This window comes from Anser brachyrhynchus (assembly GCF_964034855.1).
Source record: "Anser brachyrhynchus genome assembly, chromosome: 5".
In the NCBI taxonomy this organism is placed as follows: Eukaryota; Metazoa; Chordata; class Aves; order Anseriformes; family Anatidae; genus Anser; species Anser brachyrhynchus.
In genome coordinates, this window is record NC_137699.1 from 19,830,350 (window position 1) to 19,857,905 (window position 27,556).

General features: G+C 44.9%; 1 protein-coding gene across 6 annotated transcripts in view; it reads right to left on the bottom strand.

The window, feature by feature from the left end:
* Positions 1-27,556, bottom strand: part of TSPAN4 (tetraspanin 4) — a 407,111-nt gene that overhangs the window by 319,524 nt on the left and 60,031 nt on the right. For all 6 annotated transcript variants that reach the window (XM_080593874.1, XM_080593877.1, XM_080593879.1 and 3 more), the window contains exon 2: positions 21,883-21,976. Coding sequence is in view for 1 of the 6 variants with exons in the window: in XM_080593872.1 (XP_080449998.1) it covers positions 21,883-21,976 (94 nt within the window). In the remaining 5 variants the exon portion in view is untranslated. The remainder of the gene's footprint in view (positions 1-21,882; positions 21,977-27,556) is intronic.

Genomic DNA, 27,556 nt, shown 5'->3' on the forward strand with positions numbered 1-27,556 from the left:
CCTCAAATTGCACATTCACTGAAGCCAAAGCGTTTAGCGACAGGCACGTGCTTTCCTTATGAGCTTGCCAAACAGGCAGCTCTTGTCCACCTCCTCCTTCCACAGAGGAGAGGGAGCTTCTACTGCCTGAGCTGAGCACACAGCTCTGCCGACAGTAACACTCTGCATCGTCCCCAGGTATTAATATTAATATTATTATTAATATTATTATTAACTGGGTCTTGCACCTCTCTGTGAAGTGGGACAGGCCAAGACAAGGCTGACAGAGATGGCAGACAGATGTCAAAACAAAGGACAAAAAAGTTTTGTTAAATTAATGAGAAGTTACAAGCCTGAACAGTGACATGTTTGCATCTTCCCGTGATTCACTCAGACTGCAAACTCTTCAAGGGAAGCAGCATCTCCCCCTTCCTATCTTCGCAGTGCCAAGCATCAGCTGGTACAGAACGTGATTCGTTTGACACAACGCCACCTCCAACGCAAACAACAAAGCACGTGTGCTCTCAGCATGGACCTGTGACAGGCTGAGCTAAAGATGAACAAGAAATAAGATGCTTACAGAGTTTATGAGATGTATGATTCTTCTCAAACTCAGGGTGGCTTTGACTGTAAGCACCAAGAAATAAAAACAGGAAACGTGTACCCGTAAAACAGTTTACGTGCACAGTGAGCAAGCATCTGTAATTTTAACTGGAAGAATTCAAAGGAAGGAAATCATCCTGGGAACAAGCCACGTGGCACCTCTCCAGAGCCCCTGCCAGCACACTCCTTATCAGTCCTGCTAACCTGCATCCAAGGAAACCTTTATCAACACCTAAAACCAAGGTGACTGACGCACTGCCACGTCCTTTTCACTCTTCTGTAGCTTCTCCTCCTCCTGGAAGGAACATGTCCATTGAGATTATCACCTCTCCAGGGAGAGGAGCCATCACTCAGCGTGCATACAGCAGCTGACACCTCAGGTCCCACACTAGTGCAGCCCTTGGACAACATGCTCTTGTAATAGTTACTCAAAAAGCCAGCACCCACACACCACTCGCTGAGGTTGCCATCTCAATGATTTAAACAGATCCCTCTGTCACCACGCTACACAAAGACCCATGGCAATGTTTGCCACAGATGCTTGTTGTTTGGGGCCGGGGACATGAAGCTTTTCCAGAAGCAAAAAGTGCTCGAATCGGTGTCGAAGTCAGCTTTAAAATAGGGATCGAGCGACAACTAGTGGGGATTCTTATAAGTGCATCTCAGTGGATTTCTTCTTGTAATCTACATCAAGTCCCTAGCCCACCAAAACAAAACAAATGTAGTCTTATTACCCAGAAAAGCCTTCCAGAAAAGCCACGTATGCACATGCGATGCCGCTGGGAATGTGTCCATAGGACTCTCAGCTCTTTCTTACCAACCCCATAAAGCTGCTCAGGTACAGCAATTTAGACAAGCCAAGTAACTGGAAACAGGAGAAGCCAAGCCCACCACCCACTGGGTAAGGGAACGGGAGCACACGGGTCCAACCAGCCCCCATTCACTCCCAAATATCCAACTGGGAGAAGTGACAAGGGAAAGAACCAGAAACCTGGAGATGGTAGCATGATCTTCCTCCTGGTGCTTCCCTTTCCTTGAAGCGTTCCAGCTGACTGTCAGAAGCCTACGGCTCCTCAGCTAGAGCCTGGGATTGAACTATCATCTTTTAATAGTCCATGAATCTCTCTTCCATGATTTTTTAGCCTATGCATGCTAACAGCCCCAGGAACATGCTGTAGTAATGAGTTCTACGCTTCCATTCTATGTTGCAGAAAAATAGTGTTTTTTTTTTTTTAAAAAAAGTAATACTTCTTACTTCATTGGATGACTTCTAATACCTGATTTATGAGATGGTGAACAATCACTCCCTAATTTATCTTCTCTTCCTTCTTTATGATTTCATTAGCCTTCTCTTATGACCTCTCACAACTACCTCTTTTCCAGACTGATGAGTGTAGAAATTCATGAATTCATGCACAGAACAAAAACTTTTATTTTATTTGCCTCTTTAATCACCTCTGAACACCCTGCTAATGTTTCCAAGTCTTATAACACCATCACACTTCAGTATTAGCAGGCCCTAGCACAACACTACAGCTCCGACGTATTCAGAAAATAATTCTCCAATGCAAATGGCTGGAATTAAACAGCACAAGAAATTGCAAAATGGCTTTTGAGGAAGTTTTTTGGAATGTACCTTGCCCAGTCTTCCTGTCCAAAGTGCTGCTATCCTGGTACACAGCCACTGAGACTGGTGGCTTATGCTACGGTAACAACTTCGGTGTTTGATAAGAGGTAACAAAAGAAAAGAGAAAGAAAGAAAGATGGGAGAAGACAGTGCCAACTACGGATCTGCTTTGAGAATCCTGAATTAACATTATCTATTTGCTAGTCCCAGGGAGCTGTTTCTTTAAGGAATTTAAATCACAACAGAAAGGATACAGAGAAAGCTGTAGATCTGTCAACTTTTACTATTATTATAAATCTCTCTTCTTCTTGAGGATAACTGCCGTGTCTTTTAAAAAAGGGAAACAAAAAAGAAATTTAAGTTTCTGCTTCCCCTCATTGAGGGGAAAAAAAGCCTAGGAATTCTAACCCTAAATAGTCATAAAGCAGAAGACAAATTAAAAATAAAACCCAGCGCTGTGAAATAACCTCCCAATTTTAAAAAATCTCCTGCTTTTGAAGTTATGACTTATTATCTGACTGCTGGTGGATTGGCTGCATTGTTGCAATGAGACCAGCAAATATGTCAATTAATTTATTAATACTTGCGGTTTCAATTTTCACGGCAGGAAGAGAGATATGAAATAGTGAACGAGAAAAAAAAGTTTAATCTGTCTCCAGAACACTTCATGTTTTTAAATCATCTCTCCACTCAATTGACATCCTGAATGCAGCCTGCTCAATACATAAACGCAATAAATTAACATGGGCTACAGATAAGATTCAGAGTCTGCGGAAGCTAAACTTCCTTAAGAAATAATCAAGACTTCTGAGCTACTTCCTGAGACGCCCAGAAAGATTTTCCAGGCATGACTCCAATCAGCAAACACCACAGCATTGTCCCCCAGGACACCAACACCAAAAATGGGTCCACAGGCACGCGTTCGGCGCTTCCTGAAGGTAGGGTCACCGCAAAGTCTCGGTGGAGATACCAAGGATGAGGTATTGCCACGGCTGGGTCTGTGACGTGGGGCAGTCACTCAGACACCAACATGCAGGTTTGTAAGCACAGAAGAGTCACAAAGGGCAGGTTTGGAAGATTTAATGACCACAGCCACTTCCCTTCCACCACTAAGAAGGGCACCACGGCATCCGAAGACAGTTTGTTTGCTCAGGTCGAGGTATTCCTTCAGGGGTCAGGACAGCACATGCGGTCAGAGAGCCCAAATCAGTACATAGCTAGCTGCTTTCAGTACTCACAATTCGGCAACCTGGACTGCCAACCTGAAGTAGAGGATTACGAGTGCCCTGTGTTCAAAATAGGAGCAAGGACCTTGCACGAAGGCCACAAAGCACGTCACTGGGTCTTGGTTCTGCATCCTTTGCTCCTGGTTCCTCACACTCACCAGGCTGTAATCTCTTCCTGTGAACACCCACCTAAAGTGCCTGAAATGGGACTAAATTGGTCAACTGCTCTAGCACAAATCCTATTCCTGTAACCTTCGCATAGGCTGTCAGGGAAGACTGAGCTGATGATCTTTGGCTGGCTGGATGCGCAGGCAAAGCACCCCCTCAGCCCGGCTGTGGAGGACTAGCTGCCCGTCCAGTGCTACACGAGAGGAAAACAAGTCATTAAACACCAAGGAGGTATTCAGAAAGCGGCATTCACATAGGTGGGAGCAGAAACCAGTGGGGGGGGGAGAGGGAGGGGAAACACGGAGAGAAAGGTCCGACACATGTAAAGAAGTCACAGAAATACTAGAAGGACATACGGTAAGGAGTAGCACAGAGAAAAAGCCACAAGAGCTGACAAGAAAGGAGCATAAAAAATGGGAGAGAAAAGCAAAAGGTGGAGCGACATGTCATAGCTGTGCCTTCATCTGAGTGACATTTGTGGGAGTTTGGATGTAGATTGAGGGCAGCCATGGTCACCCATTTCTATAGCAAGGCCAAGATGAAGGCAGGAGCCTGACGTGCACAAGAGGTCTGTGCTGCAGCACGTCTCACTTTTCTCAGTGGCGCTAGCCTTGTCTCAAAGGCACAACTAATGCTGCAGCACTTATTAGCATCAGGTTGCTAAAATACAGCGATCCTTGCACAGGTGGAAAAAAGAGATGCCTGGAAATACATCTCACCGAGGAACAGAACGATCCCTATCTCATCGAGCAAAGTAAACGGAGCAGCAGAGGTTCCCCAAGAACGATAGGCAATTAGAGGGAGAGTCAAAACCTATCGAAAAATCAATGGGAAGATTCACAGTCCCACACAGATCCTCAATCAGGCCCTTTGCTTTGGTGCACATACATCAATAACGGGGCTGGATATATCATCTCGCCACATTAAAAGGAAATAATCCCCACGTTAGAACAGGACTATGGTCAGCTAAACAAAACGCATTGGAAGCAGATTCTGGCTCTGGCTGGGGGAGTGCAAGCACTGGGAGGGGATGTAATGCACTGCATCCTGTAAACAAAGATTAGAGGGGAAAAAAATCTGTGTGAAGCCAGCCATGAGAAACACGTGGGTCCAACATTAGGGTGTTTATTCAATAATCCCACTTTAAAGGCTTTATAAAGTATACAAACGACTGAGGCATATTAAACAATGAGATAAAAATAAGTCCATAAAATTGTCTGCCATGGGAGAGGAGGGGAAAGAGATTCTCTTTCAGGAAGGCCTTTCTTGCTATTTGCACCAAAACCCCAGCTAGCTCCGTTCCTCTCACTGATGAGGAAGCACGTGCTCCTCTTATGCAAACCTTCAAATTCACTGCATTTTCGGAGGATGAGAGAGCTGTCTCTAGCATGTGGTGGCCAGTATTAGATTTAGATAAGCTATAAGGAATAAATTATTTACTCTAAGAGTGGTGAGGCCCTGGCACAGGCTGCCCTGAGGAGCTGTGGATGCCCCATCCCTGGAGGTGTTTAAGGCCAGGCTGGATGGGGCTTTGGGCAGCCTGGGCTGGTGGGGGGTGTCCCTGCCCATGGCAGGGGGGTGGAACTGGATAGGCTTTGAGGTCCCTTCCAACCCAAACCTTTCTATGGTTTTATGACCTCCTAGCTTGTTGCTGACAGGAGGGGGCTAAGGGAAAGTTTAGAAGAGAACAAGAGTTGTCAGCTCTATTGCCCCTTAACTAGTTCACCTCTTAGGTGCCTGAGGTGACATGGAAGATAACAGGAAGGAGGCTTCATGGAAAAGCATGACAAACGAACACTCGGGACCAACAGAGAAGATGAGGACAGTCATGTCTCGGCACTGCAGGGCAGGGATCAGCTACAAATTGCTCTGAGAATGAAGACAAGTGCTTTGCACTTGGGTAGTGGAAAAGGTAGCCCTGGGAAGTGGAGGAAGAGATGTTTAAAGCATTAAGCAAGAAATATAGTATTTGTAAACATTCTTGGAACAGAGATAAAGCGTGCAGCTCTGACAGACAATGAACTGTCTCAGGAGCCACACAGACTGGAATGAACTGCACAGCTAGAAATTTTGCAGATCGCTGTTGCAGAACCGTGCCTTGGAGTCTTAACTTTAGAAAGCCTCGGTGAACTGCATTTTAAGTCATGTCTGAGCCTGCAGCCAACCAGCCACAGCAGACCAGAAGGGCACAGCTGCCTTCAGGCAGCCAGTGACAGCATTTAAGTTCTTCATTGTCCCTTGAGGACACAGAAAAGAAACCAACCTACTTTCATCTAGTTTGCAATGATAGAGCCCAGTCCTCAAAGCTCGCGTTCTAACCACTACTCCCCCATGCTTCCTCCCCTGTTGTTTCCTAAACCACCCAGGGCTGCACGGAACGGGGCTTAGAAACCAGTCAGCCTGACGCTACAGAGTTCTTGGTCAGGATGATGCACAGCTCAAGCAGCAAAAGAAGAGTAGAGAAAGCTAAGTCTTTCCTGCCGTCCATTAGCAACCTGACTACCTTGCCTCAGCAGCTGTTCCTTCAGAGATCAGCACATAACGGGTTGCAAGGCAGTCCTGCCACTAAGCCCATTCCAGAGGCACCGAGACCTCCACACCATTCCCAGCACCAAGCTCCTAAGTCCTCTCCTTACTGGCCACAGGCACGCTGTATTGATTCATGACAAGCCTGCTGCCAAATGAAAATACTCAGAACGGAAGGTGATTTTAATACGACAGAAGTTTTTTACTCACTGACACCTGTTGCTTATCCCAGAGCTAACTGAACGCAGTGCTCCATGTGATACTTCATGCAAAGCCGCTGCAGAACTGCCAGCTCCCACAGTGTGCCAGGGCTTCCACGACAACGCAGATGTGCCCAGCGTGATACATGTTATGGCCTCAGATCCAGCACCAAATTACAGCAAACCAGCAGTAACAGCACTAGCTGAGGCATGGGACCTGACCGTAGCTTTTCACGTGTCCCCTCAGCCTGCTGCAGCTGCAGGTTTTGAAGCCAGGCAACTCTGTACCTTACAGCTAAGAAGCTCGTTACCACAGCTCCGCTCGCAACACGCGCAAAGCTGCAGTCAGACAGACTGGGTCTTACTCCTCCAAAAGGCTCTGCCTAAAAACCATGCACTGATGCCACACCAGGAACGACGCAGACTCCTGCATCTCCTGCAAGCCTCTCCCACTCGACAGACAGGGGGAGATCCAGGTTTCTCAAGGGCCTCACTGAAAGAGCTAAGCATCAATTATTAATTGCGCATTCATTTTCTAGATTGATGACATAACATTTAGCCAAGAATCACAAGTGATATCAGTTAACTCTATAGATTCATTAAAAAAAAACCTCTAATGCTTCACATGCACTTGTAGAATGAGCGAAAAGAGTACATGGGGGCTGAAGGGGTGGGCAGAGTAGAGCCATCCTACTCTGTACCTCAAAAAGCACAAACACCAGAATGGATATTTTGCTTTCAGGACAAAAAAAATCAGCTCTTACACTAGATCACATGGTTCTTAAGTTTAATCTACAGTAATGATACCAGGACAAGACTTTACCAGGCACTAGGTAAGAAGTTGTGCAGAACTAAGTATGCGGACTGCAGCTGGGATGAAAATCGGCCTCAGAAATTAAGATAAGTTTTGTGAGGGGCAGGGTGATGGCATCTTTCAAGTATTGGTACAAATTTTAAGTTTAACCCTAGACTCTCCATTTTTTTCCGTCTTTAGCAGCCATCTGTTGCAGCTGAAAAAGCTGACTGCAGGTTCCTTCCACAAGAGCCTTGGGAATAGATATTTCAAGCTCTGACATCTTAGTTGGAAAGGGTAAGGAGGCTGAACTGTTGAAACAAAGATTTTTCTCCAGAGGGTTTAATTGAAGTGGACATGAAAAAATCCTTGATTTAGAAACAAGTTTTTACAAGCCTAGAAGAACTGCATGGATCGGATATTTGGAAATGCTGGAGAGAGTCATTGTTTTACCAGTCCTCAGCCACCCTTGACTCTTTCGTGAAGTATCTGCTCTTCATACTCTCTTTATGCATTATTTGGCTTGTGCTTTTTTCACCACATATTTGTTTCCTCCTCCAAGTCACCATTAAGATTATAATCCATTCTGACACCAGGGCAAAGAGGTCTTTTTCAAATTTAAAGCAATTCATCACTGAACTAAGATCTGAGCCGCACCAAGAATAAATGTGTTCCAAAAATACATAGCTTCGAGTCTTTACACAGCCATTTGCAATGCCTAGTGCAATCATACAGTCCTGAGGTTTGCTTTCTCTAGAAAGGCTTTGGCACTTACATCCATCTCTGGCAATTGTCCTATGCTGCAGAAAACCCGAGTGTCCGGAGTAGTGATTTGACCACGTATTACTTTGAGCTACAGACTTTGACTTTTGCCCATGTGCTTGTGCAGAACCTTTGAGTAGCAGACGTCTATTCTGACACAGGGCAATAGTTACCCGTAACGACAGACCCAACTGAAAGCATGTCCCAGCTGTTTAAAAAGAAATCCACAGGATAAATCCCTGGCATCTTTATGCAGCCAGGCTGGGAGGTGAAAAGAAGAGGTAGTATTTGATTGATTTCACAAATGGAGAACTGAAGCAGAACATTTTGATATATAAAGCCACATAGGCACCTAATCCTCTTGAGATCAAGTGAGAGTTACAGATCTAAGTGATTTGGCTACAACAGATATGTCCAGTTACATCAACTAGATTTATGTTTTCCAGGGCAGTCGGGGATCAGCTGAAGTCTCGGCCCTAGTTTCCTACCTCTCAGCCTCTGATTTCAATCTTGTACAAACAGATGACTGAAGGCTGAGAAACTCCACCACCACAGGAAGGCTGGCTCAGGCTCCCATTACGGCTCTGCCCTGCTCTGTGGTGTGGGGAACTGAACCAGTCTCCAGCTGACACGTGCCGAGTTGCCAACAGCTGTAGCAGAGGCCCTGAAGCCTAGCCCGAGAGCTTACACTCTCTTCTGACACACACCTTAGAAAGCTGCAGGGCACTACCCACCTGTTACACCAGCCACAGAAAGCTAGCTACCTTTCCTGCTTTGATGGGGGAGGCAGAACAGTTCCAAGTCAGGGGTAGGTATATATCCCTACCGTAGGGACAAGCTGCCCTGTTAGCATCTGTTACCACAACTCGTCCAACTCTCACGGTTTTGACGCTTTACTAAGCACTTAAGCTTGAGAGAGATCATTATGCAGTAATCCCTTTATGGGAGGTTATGTTTTAGATGGTCTTTGTTTACAAAGCTTTGGGCCTTCACATTTGACTGTGAGTAGGGCTTAATACATGAAGGCCTGGAGAAAGCAGTATAGTGCAATCTCAAACCCTATAATATCAGATTTAGGAATGCACAGGGATCACAAGAGAGGAACACAGGGGGCTTGAGCCTCAGAGCTATCTACCCAAAAAGCAACAAAGTCACGCGCACAAGAGAACAGAAAAGGCAGAGTTCAAATAGGCCATCTCAGGAGTGCCTTTAGTCCTGGGTACTGTGTACAGATGTAGGAAGTCAGCTCTGCTGTTTGTTCTTAGCTCTACACCTCACGCACAATGAAAGCAGGCTCAGTGCATACCAACCAGGGTGTAACAGCTCCTGTGATATTCCAAGCGGCACTTCTGAAAATAGGCTCCAGGACACAGGTTTAGGTCTCCAGGTGACACGTCCAGAAGAGATTGAGGTATACGCCAATACTTGAATGAACATCAGTGTTCCTGTCAGTCCCTTACCCGCAGCCTTCTTAGCCATCAAGCGCTTGTGATGCTTCAGAAGATCACATCTAAGATCATAATTTAAGTAGTTGTCATAGTGATATGACAGCATGCTGATAGAAAATGCAAACACCATACAAAGAATTCAGGAAAAGACAAAATTCTCACAGCAGCTTTAAGAATAACATATGCACCATGCGGATATGTTAATGTGCTGTCTTTCAGCCTCACAGGCTGGGCCGGGAGGTGGAAGAGGTATTTTTTTGCTTGTGTTTTCAAGAATACTTATGGCCTTAATAACAGCAGCAACACTTCTTGCTCACTCAGTCTCCAGAGTTCACACTTGGGATTTGCCGTCTGTAATAGGGAATGGAACTTGTGTGTCCTCAAAATCTTAGCAATATTTTTTTTTCAAATAATACTCTGTTAAAGTTTCACACCACCAGTGAAAGGCTCACTGTAAACAAATCCTCCCTGCTGCAGCTATAGTCCAGCCGCTGCACACGCTGCCCTGCAGCCACTTTTCTCTGATTTAGCATCACAGGCTATTTGGCTTCTCCTAAGGACCATTAAACTGCTGACCTCTCCCTCCAGATGACCTAGTGTGGCTGTGCCAGCTCTAACAGTGTGCCAGCCAGCTGGCTCCGGCATCGCAGCGCTTCATTAAAGCCCTTGAAGAGCTAGGACGTGGGGCAGGGTTAGACAGCAATGCCACGTTAACAAGAACTCTGCCTTTTAGGACTGGAAGTCAGGAGAGATGCATGAGTTTCTCTGGAAAAGCATGTTGTCCAGAAACAATAAAACATGAACCAGAAGCGTGCTGATTTCACGTGGCAGCATTTAACTGCCACCGCCAAGGATCTGCTCCCTCTGCAGCCTGGCAGGGCGCAGCACAAAGCCTCAGGAATCTCAGTGCTGATAAAAAAGCTGCCTGAGTGGCAGGTTTACAGCCTGGCCTCCCCGACACACTGACCTCGGCGAGCAGCTGTGAAATCTCTCTGGAACCTCCTCAGCTGCATGCCCTGGTCCGTGCTGCTGGAAAAGGTCTCTGCACAGCATTCGGCCCTGGTTTGACTGATGGACAAAAGCACAGCTTTGACTGCTGATGCTAGTCCACTGCGAAGCACATTTGGCAGCAGACAGCCAAACAACAGGTAGCTGTAATTCCAAGAAAGTACCAGCCTAGCCCTGACACTTGCCAGGTATTGAATGTTTAAAGACTGTATAGCCGAGTCTTTGATTGTTTTATTCAATGCAGCTCGAAAGAACGAGTGCTGCATTGCTTAACCTCAGCTGAGGCTTTGACCCCAGGTCCTCAGAACCTGTAAGAGCAGCTGTTTGATTCAGCTCCCCTCTCCCTAGCCCAGATTCATCATTTCCAGCTAAAGGAAAGGACACTATATTTGTTCTGTGCCAAAGCCCCTGGGACTCAGAAGACAAGATGAAATGGAAATTTTTATCTTTTTTTTTTTTTTTTTTAAAAAACAGGCTTATACAACTGCTATGGTCCAAATGAAACAAGATGGGTTCTTAAGAGGCTAGGTCCCCTGGTACAAAGCACAGGCTGAATGTTATCAAGATGGTACATGCCAGTCATTAGGATGCTAATTGGCCCTGACAGAGCTCTGGTGACTGAAGCGAACATCCTAGCTGTCACTACCTGGAAGCACTGCTGCAGGGAAAGGCTCCAAGGAGTCTAAAGGAAAGAAGAATGTGTGAGGAGGTAGAGAGATGTGGGGTCTTTATAGCTCTCTACAGCTGTCTGCATCACATACTTAAACAAGAGGAAAAATACTTCTGTCTTTCTACATCATGCTGCTAAAAATTCCAATAAAAAAAATCACTTTGGGTAATTTACATTTAAATAGGATTTGCTCACGAAGTAGATTATTTTGCTGGTCATGTTTACAATTACTTTCCATTCCATTCCCAGGACTCCATGACTTGTTTCCAGTATCATCTTCTCTTTCCCCGTCTCCCAACCTATCCAATTAAAACATCCAAAAACATTTAACTTGCCAAATTTCCCCACCAACGACTCTTTCCTACTGCTCTGTTCCCATCAGAGCTCTACTTCATCATGAGAAATGCCGGTGGGTTGAACGTCTTTGTTCGTTTGCTAGATGGCCAGATTTGCCATTCACTCACTGGCTTTCCACCACTTTCAAAGCAGGGAATCAAAACTTTGAGTGCTCAATGTCCACAAAGAGCAGCTGTTTCCAGTTTTGGTTGGACAGCATCCTCGTGGGGCTGGGGGAACGCCAACAGGGAGGTGCACAACTGAGGTTTGGCGTAGCTATAAATTAAAGAGAAAACTGAGGGTGGTCAAAATGTGGTTTGCTGAAAAGTAAATGTTATTTGAACACATTGATTAATGCTTTCAATGCAGGTGAGTCTTTCCTTCCTTCCTTGCATGCCATGTGAATTCTCAGCCACGGACGGACGCACAACAGGACCACAGCTCCTTGCCCTCTCTGCTGAACAGAACTGTTCCCAGTTAGCCTCAGCTCAGTGCCTCAGAGTCACGCTGTAGAAAAGAATACCTAAACAGAGCCAGAAGGATCCTGGAGAGCCAACAGAATTTGTGCCTCTCTGCTGCACACCAAGCCTCATTTATAAAACAAACATGACTCAAGAGTGTGTGCCTCCTATTGTCACTTCCATCAAGCCCCTGCAACCAGCTTCACTTTCCTTTGTAAATGGGCTTCATTGCTTCGTAAAATGGATGTATTAGTCATGAATAAAAACCAAAAAATTACTGGGGAGGGAAGCAATACTAAATGTACCACAGTCAATAAAAGACAGAGGAAAAGAAAAATATTAGCTGGAGAGTTCCAAGAAGGTTAGTGTTACAAAGCAACAAAATATTGGCTTTGACACAGGAAAAAGCCCTCCTGAATATGAATGTGTTCCATAGAGTGACAAAGAAGCTATACTTACCTCAAAGGAAACTAAGTAATATACCGTAGCACCTGAGGAAAGGGAGGAAGGCAGAAAAGGGAGGCAAAGAAACACAAAGAGAATGAGGCCACCAAAAACTGTTTCATATAGATTTTTCTGTGTCAAAGGAGATTTATACCTTCCCCTTGGAAATTCAGCATTCAGGAAGAGTGGACTTAGAAGTATAACTCCATCATAATACCTCTTTCCCAGTCCCCAGGGAACTATAATACTGATTTACTGGTCAAAGAAATAAATGTGTCTCGGAGTTCCATACAAGGCCCTTTTTCCTTTCTGAAGTTAATCCAGCTCTAAGATGGATAAGCAAAAGGCCAATGCTAGTGGATGGAAAAATACCACAGGAAGTACTCGTGTAGATAAAAGGAGTTTTCTGAAGGCCAATGCTCCTGTCACAATGGAATAATTTTCGTTTTCTAGACAGAGAGTTGGAGAATAAAAGCAGAAAAGATACGGAGCACAACCTGCTTCCTGGGTACCAGGATGTCTTTGACCATGCTTTGCTGAAAATACCTAATCAATTAAACTGAAAAGCGGAAGTATTTCATATGGGAATCATCTGAGCAAGTGTCAACATGAACTTCTGCACTAGTTGCCTGGACTGCCAATAGAGTTGCTGGGGAGCATGAAATGCTTCCAGGGCAGAATGCATTTTGTGCTAAAGCAGTTGTCTAAAACAGGGTCAGATGATCTGTGTCCTAAAACATCTACTTCTTACTGACTGGAAGGACGGTCCACATAGCTCAGATGCAGACAGCTGGTCTCTGGGCATCTGAAGCTAATGGCAGATTCGCTTCACTGACTGTCAAACTGATAGCAGCACACCTAACTTGAGACTCAAGTTCAGACATGGAGTTTGCAAAAATGAATCCTCTTTCTGTGCTGACTCGAAGTCTTACTCTGGAGAATGCAAATTCAAGTCCTGAGTTTCTGTACAACCTATGTTACCAATTAAAATGAATCAAGATGTAGCCCTTATAGTTGCAGAGATAGCCTTTTAAACACACCCAAAATACAAATGAGAGCAATGCTCTACTCATGAGCCTGAAGATTGATGCAAACAGCACTTCAGTGATGCTCAAGAGCATGAACCGAGCCAGAGGAAAATTCTCGAGACAGAGTTTTGCCTCTTCAAAATTATCCCTTAGATTCATGTTGGCAGGTCTGCCCCTCAGCTTTTAATCCTGGGTTCAACTGCTGCTTCCAGGGGCAAAGGGGAAGATAAACCCCTGCTACTGTTAAAACACTTTCTTTTTTTTAGATAGGTGAACAAGACAAATTAGTCCTAAAATGGAACTTAATGATAGAGACTGCAAGTGTTCAAATCCGTGCCCTGTCTAAAGAACTCATACTGCCCTCATTGACCAGGGCTCCACTGAAAGGCCACGGGTGTCCCTTTACCTCTCCCCTTTCAGGCCCCATAAGACATCTGGATGGAAGCTGGTAGTAAAAGCAATCTGCACAGCCCACAAACCTTCTCCATACACATGGGAGAGGCTCTCTGGGAAAAGCACAGCCAGAACTGGGGCACCTTCACCAGGATGCCAGCAGCCCCCTGCTGCTTGCTATCTTCTCCACATGCTGCTCAGGATGAGAAGCTCCCTGGGTGTGTGTCCACGCCTGAGAAGCACAACATACCTGCTTTGTACAGACTAACTGTACTGGAAGTACAGCTCTCACCAGCCTGTAGGATGAACTGTGCGCTCCCTCCCTTTGGGAGGGCTGGGCACAGCTGGCACCAAGTCTCTATTCAGGCAGAAGTATTTGCTAATGCAGCGGTCATTTATTCCACGCTGGGCTGAAAGCTCTCTGGTTAAGGACCGTCTTCTTGTCCTGGCATTGTACAGGGTATGAGTATAGTATGAGTTGCTAGTCACAGCTCACAAATGTTTCTGTGGTGCAAATAAATAAATCGGTCTTACTCAGACTAAATTCCAAATAAGAGGCTGTTTCCAGGCAGGAAAGAGGCATAAGAGACATATTCAAGATTACAAGGGGTCGAGCTAATCTCTCAGTTCAAAGTAAACCAGACACTGACCACCTTCTTTATCAAGGACGAATAGTTATGGGGAAGCTGCTTCATGACTCTGAAGCAGTTACTTATTAAAACTGAGAGATTACTCCTACCAGCGAAAGGCAAAGGGACTCCAGAAACACCTCCTGCAGTACACATGAGAAACAGTCCAATCTAAGCCTCAATTTCAAATGATAATTGCTTTCCAGAACACTCACCTGAATTTTTCCAAGCTTCCACAGAGGATTAAAAAATAGGCTGGTACAGACATCTTCAACTTTTCCTCCTCTGAATTTATATAAATTATGTAATTTTACTTTTAAAGGACTACAGCAAGTGACTAGAAGAGAACTGCACAGTGAACTTTAACACTACATTTGATATAGCAGGAAAATAATACAGCAGCAGAGTATTGAAAAGCAGCAGAGTATTTTTTTTTCCCTCCCCAAGAGCACGAGGAAAGGTGGTAGAAAGGACTATAAACGTACACCTGAAAAGTTATTCAAGGATAATGGGATGTGTGGCAAGTTACTTTAATGGCTGAGTTTATAATATACTTCAAATGATATAAAGGAGACCCAGTGCACAAGGATGGCTGCCATCTCAGAGAAGATGAATACTTTTAAAGATGGGTGCTTTCTTAACGTATATATCCGACAAGTTGTATGAGCATGTTGGCAGGGCAATCTAGCAGGAAGGGGGCTCATGCTAGGATTTCAGTTAAAATCCTGAAGGCAGCTTCCTCACCATCACCACCACCCCCCCAGAAAAAAATAAATTGGACATTTACTTAATTTTAGGCCCAACTGATGACTAGCATCCTATCCTAACATGAACACTCTCAGTGAGACCATTAAGCTCAGCTAGATATCACTGCTGTTTCAGATGGGTTTTGGGGGCCACCAGCTGATCTCCCCTAGCAGCTCTGTGCTACCACCACTGTAACCCCAACAGCTAAGCAGAACGTGTCACCAGAAGCATTTAGTAAAGCACAAGGGCTCAGCTGGGCCAGACAAAATGCCATTGCCCCTAGGTTGAGGACAGATACAGAGAGCAATTGTGCAGTTTGCCCTCGGACAGGCACAGAGCCTGCGGAACAACCACATACCATCTCCTGACTTTGCCTTGCTCACAACCACATCCCTCTATTCTTCAGTGCCAGCTGAAGGGAAATGTTACTACACAAAACAGTGGGAGAAATGCCTCAAGTCTTCATGATATACAAACCCTGAAGCAATGCGCATTATAGAAAGATTTAGTTTGCTGGCATGAAATCAAACGTATAAACCAAAGATTATTCACAAAGATCAAGACAACCTTCAAAGAAGCCAGAAATCCAAGGGGAGGTGAAGTATTTCCAAGTAGTTCCACTTTCCTCACACAAGCCAGAGAAACTCAGAGAGAGGGTCATAAATAATGGACTTTATTTTCATTCTTTGCATATATTCTTGCTGGTGCAGTGCCCAGTGTGATCCAGGGATGGAAGTTGATAGTCAGACATTTTTGGATACTGAAAGATACCTTAAAAGGGACCTTTACTTGGAATGGGAGTGCTCAGATTCTGAAATTCATATCTGGATAATTCACTAATTGTTTTTACATGTTCTACAAGTATAAGAGCACTTCCAAGAAAATGAAATTTCTGGATAATAAAAGCCTCAAGTAAACACACACACACACAAAACATGCATTTCAAGATGCAGTGGCTAAGATGTTGCCTATTCAAATTAAGGTACCTATTTAAACATCAAAGGAACCATTGACAGAACTCCCCTAAAGCAGAAAAAGAGCCACCATTACTGATGCCTTCAGAACAAGACCAGGAAATCTTTCTCAGATGTGTAACCTAGCTTAAACCGCAATTGATAGCTAAATGCTGAAATTAGTGTTACTGAAAGCAGCCCTTTCCAAGCCACTCGTATTGTGAACAGTTCTGGTCACATTACAATTCAGAGATGACTAACTGAAATGAAAATAGGTGCACAGAAGTGCTGCTAAGAATAAGAGGCCTGTCTCGGGAAAGCTCGGCTTGTTCAAATTGCCAGAACACAGCCTGATAATGGACAGGACTGGTCCCTGCAAATGGACTTGGCTGGGGGAAGTAGCAAGAAATAAGAGCTGTTTAACCCGCAGGGTGATCCTGGTGCAGAAATGAGCTAAGATTCCTGTGCTGGAGGTCAGGAGAAGCTGAGTATGGAGCAGTCATCCTCTGGAGCAGCCTCCCAGCGGGCGAAGCGGAAGAGGAGAAGAAAGCAGATAAAGAAAGAATTTGAGAGTCTGCAGAAAGGGCTCCTGTCCCGTGTTGATCCTCAGCAGCAGGGAGCCTTCCCTGGGACAGAGGCTCGGAAAGTCAGGCTGTCTTTTCCAGCTCTGAGCTCACACACAGGGTTCAGTAATTTGGTGACTAGCAAGAGGAAAATTAGGAACCTCCTGACATGGAAGGATGGGAAAAAACAGAATTTACTTTATTTCCAAAACAGGAAAGGGTTTTTTGTTTGCTTGGGTGTTTTGTTGTTGATGTGTTATGTGTTTTTTTTTTTTTTTAAATAAATACAAGTGTAATGTGTGTTCTTTGTCAGTTCTCCAGCAGCACAGGAGAACACACAACAGGGTCAACATGTTTCAAGAAGAAATGATTCATGATGCAGTCCTGAGAAGCCTGTACAGTCAGGACAAGCTCTCCGCTCTTTTGCTGCCAGAGGGAGACTTCACATAAGTTCTGTTGCAAAGATGCTTCCTCTCCCATCAACAGAGGGAAGAGAAACCTTCACAGATGCTGAAGAACCAACATGAAAGCCCAAGAGATTCAGGGGGAATGAAGAAAGCAACAATACTCTGCATTGGCCAGATGACACTGGCTGCTGGGCTATCAGACAATCCAGGCATCTGTGCTTCTTTCTGCAGACTCCATCCACAGGCCCTAGATTCATCAACCCTTTTTACAGCACACCAAAATCAGTAATTATATTAAAGTTAAAGCTCAAGTCATATCAACCTAGCAAGAAAGGTGCTAGTTGCTCTTGTTCTCTCTAAATCAGAAGCAACTTGCCATAAAACCATCAAAACATATATCCCAGGACTCAGAAGAGCTTGATTCCCCTCCTCATTGTGCCCCTGTTCTAATCAGTTACATCTGACGTAACCCCCTACTCTTAGCCTTACCTCTTACCAGATATACTTTGGGATCTCAGCGAGAACATCCACCTTCGGCAGTGTAGCAATGTCTAACTGACACTCCTGTTTTTACCAGAATCCTTCCCTTCTCTGCGTCTCGCTACACTGGGAGCTGTGAATGCAAACTATCACCGAGCCCCACCTTTCCTTGGAAATTACGGGCTAAACCCTAACAGAAGTAACCAGAAAAAAAAGTCATGCAGGAAGGAAGAAAATTCAGCAAAAGTCATAAGCTTTCCATAACCGCCTCATTGTCTCAGAGGCCCTTGCTCTCCCCTTCTGCACACAAAGCTTCCCCTCTCTGCAAAGCGTAAAGGGACTCTTGTGTACTCAGAACTGTAACGTGAAAATGAAATTGTGTGTTGATGATCTTGAAACTGATTTAATGAAGCAGTTTAATTCCACCCACCCTTCCTTCCTCCCAACTCCACCCTCCCCTCCGAGGAAGGAAATTTGTTTGGGTTAGCGAGGTGGGGGGAAAAAAGGCAGGCTAAAAATAGACTTTTTGCCTTTAAAAAAGTTAAAGCTACAAATAAACAGCCCAAAACAGGAATGCTATTAATCTACCCTCCAAATTCCTACAATGCTTTCTTGTTCGGTTCTTCAAAACGTTTTCATAAGGATCAAACACACAGCGTTATTTCTGCAGAGCTGGTGGTACCCCCAGAACTGCCTGCTTCCTTGCAGCCTGCTTCCTCACATTTTCTAAGGTAACTGGCTCTGGCATGAAGATGAACAAGTTATGAGACAGGATGAACCAAAGATATAATGCAAGATTAACCACCAGCATATTTCAGCAGTGCCCTTGCATTCTAGGAGCCAACACGGAGAGAGAGAAGAGGGGAGAAAAAAAAAATCAAGGAAGACTGAAGCCCCTTGGCAGAGTTGCCTTTCATTCTCATATTCCCAGCTTCCCATAGCATGAGGCATCACAGCATGCTGCCGTGGACTGACATAGATACTGCTATAATACCTGATGAGTTACATTTAAATAAAACAAAATAAACAAGCAAAAAAACCCACCTCCCTCTTATAGTAGATGAGCCCTCTGGAAGGAGAAAGGAAATGGCTCGCTTTCATCTCGGAGTTCAGAGGGAATGTTTTATAGCCATCAATCCTATCCAGATTCTACTCATGGACACATTCTGAAAAAGAATGGTGACATTTGGAAAGCAAAAGTCCTTCCTGTGACCCTAACGTGAAGCCAACGTGTGACAGGCAGGCCAGCTGAGTTAAGCAATGTGACCAAACAAGGCAAAGCACTGCGAGACAGCCACACGAGGAACAAAGCTGCTGCTACTGGACAGCAGGTGAGGAACATGAACCTGAAGCTGTCTGCATCTGCTGCTGTCCCAAGTCTAAGCGAGCATTTTCACTCGGGAAGGCGAGATACACCAGGTGCTCAGAGCCAGACTCGATGCTGGGATGACACCTGGCGTCACTAGCATGGTACACAACCTTCTCCTCACTTCCCTTCCATCCACAGTCCTCATTCCTCATCACCTCATTGTGACTGCTAAACAGACTTCAAGGATACAACTTGGGCTGAGCAGAAATACTAGAGAAAGGTATCCTAATATTTATTTCTTTAAGTGCTATACTGGAACCTTCGCTAGCTCTGTATGTTTATCCTCAGCTCCCATCCTAGATGAGAAGAATCTTTTAACAAAAAGGAAACTGGCACAGAGACAAAGTCACACTACTGAATTCTCAGAGGGAATCTGCATGTAGACCAGGGCGATGAAGCTGGATTTGCAGAGCTCTTAATTGGCTTCCAGATCATTCTCCTTTCAAGAGGCGTAGTACCTGCCGGCATGCACTTGTGCAGCTTACAAGAAGCCCACTGGTTAAACAAAAGGCAAGTCAGCAGAAAGACGAGGGTGGCACGGGTCAGCATTAGAAGAAGCACATGCAAGGCATCCAGCATCACACCTGCTCCACGGGGAGCCTTGTTCAAGCAGCCACAGCTGCAGACTCCTGCCTCCGCAGGGTGCGGCAGCCAAGTGTTATAGCACAGAAAAGGCTTTCGACATCACCCTCTGACGCAGGCTAGTTTTAACTAGTGGAGGTGACTTCCACGGGTTCAAGCTGGATTCAATTTTCTTAGAGCACTGTAAAGGATCAGAAGGGAATGGACATCAGCCCAAGAGGAACAGAAAGCAGGCTTAAGTGTGACTGAAAGCAGGATTGCATCCACAAAGTCAAGAGCTTCAAAAAGCAGCCTGGGATATTTCTTTACGGAAGCAAAGTCTAGGGCTCCTTTATAGCACTCAGCTCAGTGCATCTCCAATGCGCATACCAGGCACTGTTCCCAGTGACACCCCTTTACAACTCCCTTAAGATGATACAACCACAGCTGCAGATGATTTTTCAGAAATTTTAATTGATCTAAACCAGCATGTCTGCACTACAGTCAGGAGACTCGGCTGACTATCTGTCCATGCATCAAGAAGCTTCTGCTAGGAGCAGTGCTCTGTCAGTTGACATAGGACATGTCTCACTTAAAGCTTTTCTCCCTCCTGTATTTTACCGAGCATGAATTCATGGTCTAGTTGTCAGGCAAAATGCCTGCAGGCAGGACCAAGGATCTAAGGGCTTAATGAGGGGAGGAAAGGAGAGAAATTGCAGGCAGCTTCTACGACAAGATCATGATACCTTCAGCAGAGGTATCTGCAGCATTTGCAGATTTACTAGAGAAACTCAAGAGGTGAGTAGGGAAACTGAGCTTCAGCCTTTTATCTTTGTGTGATTAAAACAGTTATTTCTGCAAGGCACTAAATTAGAAGGAAAAAAGCAGCAAACTAACCACCATATCCAATGCTGAGTCCCCCATCGCAGCAGCACCAAGTGTGCTGTACTTGCTCACAGAGACAGGAGTGGAACTCAAAGAGTTAAGAAATCTTTATCGCAACGATCAGGAAGAACAGTGCTAACGTGAGGCACACCACGGCCTTGATCGATACTCCTAATACATAAAATATGCATCTTAGAGGACGTCTGCAGCACTGGAAGCAGTCTTCCAGCTGAGCAGTTGCTTTTCCTTCGACTCTGCCTTGCTTCTAACTACTTTTCATTAGAAAGATTACCTTCACTCAATATTCAATTTCTGACAGGTATTCTTCACTGCGTATGCTGCAAGCTGGCTGGGTCCTTCCAGGCAAAGAAACAATAGCTCTCTAGAAACGACCTTTTACTAAGTCTTATATAATTTATGCATCAGCAATATTGACAAAGGCTAGAAACACACATTTAAACCAATTTTTTCCTATATCCTTTGAGAGGATATGGGGCTTTTCCTTTTAAAGAGTTGTTTCCTCCTGCTGTTGTCATTATTTCTCAGGAGAATCAGTTACTCAGTTACCTGAGCACAAATATTTCCCTTCCACCCAGCCCCGAGAACCCAAATTCTATAGCATGTCAATATTCAATGCCATTTAATTGTACAAGTATCCTAAGATCCCTTAAGCACTTACCTTTTTTTTTTGTTTGTTTTTTATTGAATCCTCAAGCTTTCCTCAGAGCAAACACTTGCACAGGCCTAGATTTACTCCTGCCCTTTTACTCTTGCAAACAGATTCCCCACATGAGATACAAAACCAGAGATGACTTTGCAAACAATCGTTATATCATTTTAAGCTGTGCAAAATATCAAAAATCACTTGAACCTGTTCTACTGTGTTACCGACAGAAGAAAATTATTGATAAAAGAATCACAGGCGAGTTACGTGAACGTTCACAGGTAGCTGGTAGGACTAGAGGAGCATGCTTCTTCAGTATTTCATTTAGGTAGGAATTATTAAAAAATTAACGGAACAAGGATTTTCAAGAGTTCATTTAGTATCCAAATAGTATTGGTCAGCAAGCTTCCTTACAGCCCTGAGAATATTCCAGCCTCTTGTTTTAAGAGTACACCTAAGAACAGATTCAGCAACACTCCAGCACTGTGACACCTTCTCCTTTCGCCTGCCTGTGACTATCAGCGTATGACGTGCTTTCTTCTGGCACTCTGAACCAGTAGTCAAGTCAATTTTCTTTTCCCAAGCAATAGTTTTCTCTCCTCCATTTAATTAAAATAACTTTACTTCAGAAGCTGTTTCTCAGGAGCAAAATATTTGATCCAATTCTCGTTTTGGTCAATGGATAAATAAGCAGAACAATCGAAGTATGACGCCCCCACCTCAAGGCACAGCAAAACTTGAAAGCTTTCCTTTTCTGGCACCTGCACAATACCAATCTGCCAGTATGAAGGGGAAAAAACGTTCCATACCCATTTGGCTTGGGATTGGTAAATCAAATCTTTTGTGGGAGTAAAGTGAATGGACAAAGTCTAAACAGAGGATACGATTATTTTCATGGATTACAATTAATGAATCCTCACTGGAGGAGAGAGAGTATATAAGAGAAACTCACTGCGACTAGTGGTTTTACAGCTGGTGCACGAGATGCAGCTGGAAGTTGCTGTTGATCTCCCACAGCAATAATGTCCAATTCTTCGGTGGTGTTTCTGCAAGAGACAAAACAATAGATTTCTGAGTAAAACAGGCAGGCAATGATGAAGCGTCACTTCAGGAACACTTTTCAATCCATGATTACAGCTCGCTACTTCAGTCTTCTCCCCACCTCTTAGTTCCCCACACACTCTTTAACCTCGATAAAGTTTGTCACTAGAATGAAACTCAAGTCACCGAAGACAGACCGACTTACTGGAGAAGATCTCTCCTTGCACGTTTCCAATACACAATTAAAAAGCAGTTAAAAAGGAGTGACATTTTCTTAGGAAAGCCACACACAAGCTAATAAAGTGAGAGTGAATGTGCAATGGCAAGAGACACAGCATGCTGGGCATGCAGGGGAAAGTCCAAGTAGAGGGTGCCTGTAAAACATCTCCTTGCAATTTATGGTCCGCCAGCAGCCTAAGAAACAAGCTCTGTTGCTCCCGGGGAACAAGGCACAGAAAGCACTCAGAAAAGAGCACAAGCTTATGTTTCTTGTGCAAGGAGAAGGTCACAGCAAGTGACTGTGATAATGACAAATCTTTGTAATCATTCAAGTTTCAGACTTTGACAAATGCCACCAAAGCCAGCCTGGTTGGTGGGAGCAGCTTACGTATCAAATACCCCGAAATGAAAGACATCTGCTGCATGAGAGTGATAGAATTGCATAAAATGCTTCTGCACAGGGAAAAAGCAGGGTTACAGCTATACTCAAATGCGTAGTAATGTTGAAACGCATCATCAACAGTTTGGTTCCACCTCCAGAAGTAGTGGTAAGGTCTGTAGTGTAGATTGACCTCTTAAAAAGAAAAGCCCTTCCTCCTCCACTGTAGTTTTTATCACAGTTATAGTAGGTGAGGGATCACACTACTGTTTTATGCCACAGGACTTTTTTAAATGTATATCAAGCATTACATTTGGAACACTGCAGAGATTTTTAGTTAAGTGCAATGCAATTTGCACCCCTGTCATCTCCTTAGGGTTAAAGCTCAGCTCCTACAAACAGAGTGACATCCCTCCTGACCACAGACAGCAAAGAGGACAGCCTCCTTTCCCATTTTGAAGACATTTGGTCTCTAGAGCAATCATGGCTGGTTTGCTATGGCGTGACTCCTTAAACCAAAACCAGACAGAGAACCCCAGGTCGCACTACCTCACGTGCCGAGTGCCACTAATTTCCAGCTGCTCTAGAAATCCAGCACGACAGAAAGCAGACTACATCCCTGGTACATGCGGGAGCATTGCTGCCTGATGTTTCACTGCCACATAAATCAAGCAGGTCCCCAGGGAGCATCAGTAGTGCATTCCCTAAACATTGCCTTATTTTGGTTTACCTCCCCCCCCCCCAAAAAAAAGAAAAACAAAAAATAACAAATAAAGAAGGAAGCAAGTATCAAGAGTTTCTTAAGGAGAGCTGCCTGACAATTTTTAGAATTTTATTGTATTTTTAAACTTGAGAAATACCAGAAGCAACATCACCTTTTAAGGCAAAAGGCAGCTGAAAGCTAAATCCTTCTAAGCCAGAGTGACTCACAACAGCAAAGACTCTTCCTAGAAAAACAAATTCAATCACTGAGCAAGAGCAGTTGAGAAGCCCAAGTAATAACGATGCCAATGGATCCCTCTCTCCCCACAACTTTTGTGGGCTGGTGTTGACCAGCTCAGCAAGTGCTCCTGGCTGCTATGACAGAGAAAACAAGCTGGACAGAGCACTGCCCTGACCCAGATCCCATCCTAATGTCACCTTTTCATTCTATAGGAATGCAGAACCAAGCGTAACACACCACTGCAGCTGTGTCTACATCGCAGCCACACGCAGCTCGATGGCTAAGGCAGAGAAGCTGCAGGAGCATGTACATAACACTGTCTCCAGTGAGGCTGGGCGATGACATAAAAGCCAGCGCTGCCACAGCTTTGTCACGCCTGTAAAACAATGCTAATGAAAGCTGGGTCGCATAAGGCTACTCGGGCTGCAATCCCATCTCCTGGAAGAGACGGGGCTGCAGCAGAAGTGGCAGCGTTACGCTAGTCAGAGGCTGGTGCTCAAGTCTACTCCTCTGACCCAGCAGGCATGCCAAATCCTCCTGAGTACCACAGCCCCTGCACAGATGTCCCCTGGCCTGTTCGAGGCAGGAGCCCAGGCAGCTGCATTTTCAGCAGCGAAGGTCCCGGCCCCACCAGCAGGGAGACCAGGGCTCTGCTTCCCTCTCTGCCGACAGGCTGCCTTCTCCTCCTGTACGTACAACTGCAGGCGAGCCGCTTTGCCTGCTTGCGCCTCCACTTTCATTCTCAGGTTCTTTGGCCTCCTCTTTCAACAAGGGACCATCTTTTACAAGATGTTTATGTCTCTTTACCACGTGCTGCTGAGCACAACAGGGCCTTGGAGCATTGCTTTAATGATACCAACAGGAAAGTCAGCTGCGGTGTCACCCCAATTAGGGCAACAGGGCTCCCTCCTCACCCAGCTACACCAGGCGTCCTGCTCCAGAGACCAGAGGCACGCGTTTAAACTTTCTGTCCTGGCCTGTGCCAAAAGCTTCCCGGCTGCCTGACGTGCAGCGCACAACCTGCGGTCCATCAATGGGGACAGAAGGCTCTGACAACTCCCAACTGCTTAGCAGATTTCTTCAGGCTCGCTTCACGGGTTTCCTAAGTGAGGAAATTACAGCTTCGCAAGAGAGGGTGAATGGAGTCCTAATGCCTAAATTCAAACTATCTGATACAAGACCCGTCACAGACAGCTCAGCTTTCCAGGAACTGGAACACCCTGAACTAGAAAACAGCCCTGCTGCTCTCGTTTGCTTGGTTTGAAATGCTCTCCTCACGCTTCTCTTCTTCCCAGGGCATTGCTCAGGGAAGATAAAAACAAAACCAAAACAGTGTTCCTAATAGAAAAGTATCAAAATTAAATGTCAGTAATTTTCACCTATGTGCCACAACCCACTGGTTTCTGCATTTCCCCTCCCCATTTTATTTTTTTTAATTTAGTTTTTAAAGGTAACGTTGAATTTTTTGCCTACATACTCTGCCTTTTGCAAACAAAAACTCCACTTGGCAACTTGGCATCATCCCGTTCCTTTGAAATCTCTTCTTTCAATTCCTGCTGCTTGATACAAGCTATCTCCTCAGCCTCACAGACCGCAGCATGCATCTCTCCTGCCATACCCAAGCCCATCACCACATCCTCAAAGACCAGCAAAGCCGCTGCTACCTCCAGCTGGTACCTGCTCAAGCTCCTACATGTGAATCGCCCTCTTGGAAGCTCCTGTGTGTCGTTAGTGGGTTTGGTTTTTAATACATAGAAATATATTAATCTATATTCCTGAAGCCTGCACTATCCTCATCCTCTTCACATCAGCACTGACCTTGACAGTTGTATTCCTACAGCACCTGCCTCACTCCTCACCAAAGGCCCCTGGATTGATTTTACTCTAGAGTTACTCTTTAGAGAAAGTCCAGAATATCTGCTTGTAATACACTACTATCTCAACTCTTAAATGGACAGGCATGTGTGAACTTTGATTAGAGCTAGTGCAAAGAGCAGATGACTGTTCAAGCACTGCCCAGAGCTCCTGAGCGCACGTGGATGTTCAGGTGGGAGCTGCGCTGAACCACTGCCTTCTGAAAGGGAGCTGCTGCTATCAAGTTTTTCTGGCACCGAGAAAAGCTCTTTAGTAAACACTAAATCCAATAAAGCTCTGGCTCACGGCTACATCCCCTATGCCAAGGAATGGTACAGAGCTGCAAACATTACTGATGAACTGTGATCCTGTACTCTTTTGAGATCTACGTACGACTAAGTCTCCTCTGTCCGAGACTAAGGCTCCAGAGAACTCCTCTTTCACCTTTGTGTTACCAAATGACAGTTACAGAAACAAGTAAATAGACAGGCGCTCCTGCTTATTCAGAAGCAGCTGACCCAGAGCACAGCTACAGGGCTGGCAGATTGTAAGATCTGACCTCTTTCTACTCTATTGAACGCACTACTGTAATACTGCGTGCTTTCCAATCCTGTACCAAGCAAAATAACCATGCGCCACGTGTAAACTTTTAGCAGCATCCCAGACAGAATCACGTGGAGTGGAGCATCCCTTTGAGAAGATTTTGTTAAGCACTCGCATTCTGTGTTTCCGTTCACAGCAGCACCCGTGCTCGGCGCGTAGCACTGAAAGCTGCAAGAGCTGGGATCCTCGCATGCTGTTTCCCCATCGCAGCCTGAGCCGTGAGAAAGCTCCCTCTTCTCCTTGGGAGGAGCTTTCATTCCTGTCACGGCAAGCTCCCCAGTACAGAGCAGGAAGAAGAGGCTAAGTTCTCACATGTACCAGGTACTCTGGGTGGAATCAGCCCAGCAAATGATCCATCCCATGGGTAGGACGTGGCCATCCCAGTGCAGCCTGAGAAGGCCGATTGTCATTGCAAACCTGTAAGGGAGGCAGAAACAGCATATTCCTTCCTGAAAGCCTCTTGGCATCAGCCATTGCTTTCCATCACTGTCATCTAACTCGCTATCTGACTTCGTATCTACTGGAACGTCAAGAAATCCAAAGCCATCTGTGCTGGTATCTTTAAATAAAATTGGTTAATTTGGGTCCAGAAATCATTAATGAGTTTATACAATCACGTAAAATCCAGAGTGTTGTGCTAGACAATTTCTTGAGGTTTCCAGGCATCACTATTCCTCTCTTCCCCAGGCTTGCACAACCGTGGCCGTGGAGCTGAGAACAGCCACCTGTGGCAGAGCCACCCGGCCTCAGCCACCATGGGACACCAGGACACACCAACGTCTCACCAGCAGCACAGGAGCAGCTCCCACGACATCCTCCTGCGCCTGCCAGAAGGGAAAGGCTGCCTGATGCTGACCGTTCGCTCATAATTCAGGCACTGTTATGACACGCGCTGGTAATTTAGTAGTTGCAGTGTCCTTAATTAAATCAAAATGATTAAAAGTCCCAAATACAAAACCTTGGATAAGGTCAGCAGTTTTAAATCTAGTTTCCATTTTTAACTGTTATCTCTGAATAAGGACTGATTCTCCCTGCTTTGTAGCTGCAAAGATAGAGATGTTAGCTTAAAATACCCCCTACACTAGAGGTTGGTACACAAATTTGTTAAGGAAGATGCATCACCATTCATTTAACTAAGCAGTTATGCAATAAATCATATACTTATTCAAGTCTATTTTTGCCATTTTTAGATGAATGCTGCGTTTCCTTTTTACTACAGTTGGGTTATTGGTTGTTTTTTTAAAAACTTTTACGTTATGCTAAGATGTCCCTGAACGAAAATTGAAACCCAATTAAAACCTGCAGAAACAGCATTTTAACTGAACTTTACTACCTAAACTGCCCCAAACTTGAAGGTACATCAAGAGAAGAAAGCAAGTTTATCAAAGCAGATGTTACACAAGATTGTTTTGAAATTAAAACCAGTTGTGTTTTCATCCTTTCTTTCAATACAGACGGTCCTACCAGAGTAAAGAGAATATCTCATTTTGCTTGGGCCAGGAGAGAACTGAAGAAAGACATTTTCAACTCCCAATCAGACTCAAAACTTCACAAGTTACCTGATAGAACTGAAATTGCTGAGAAATG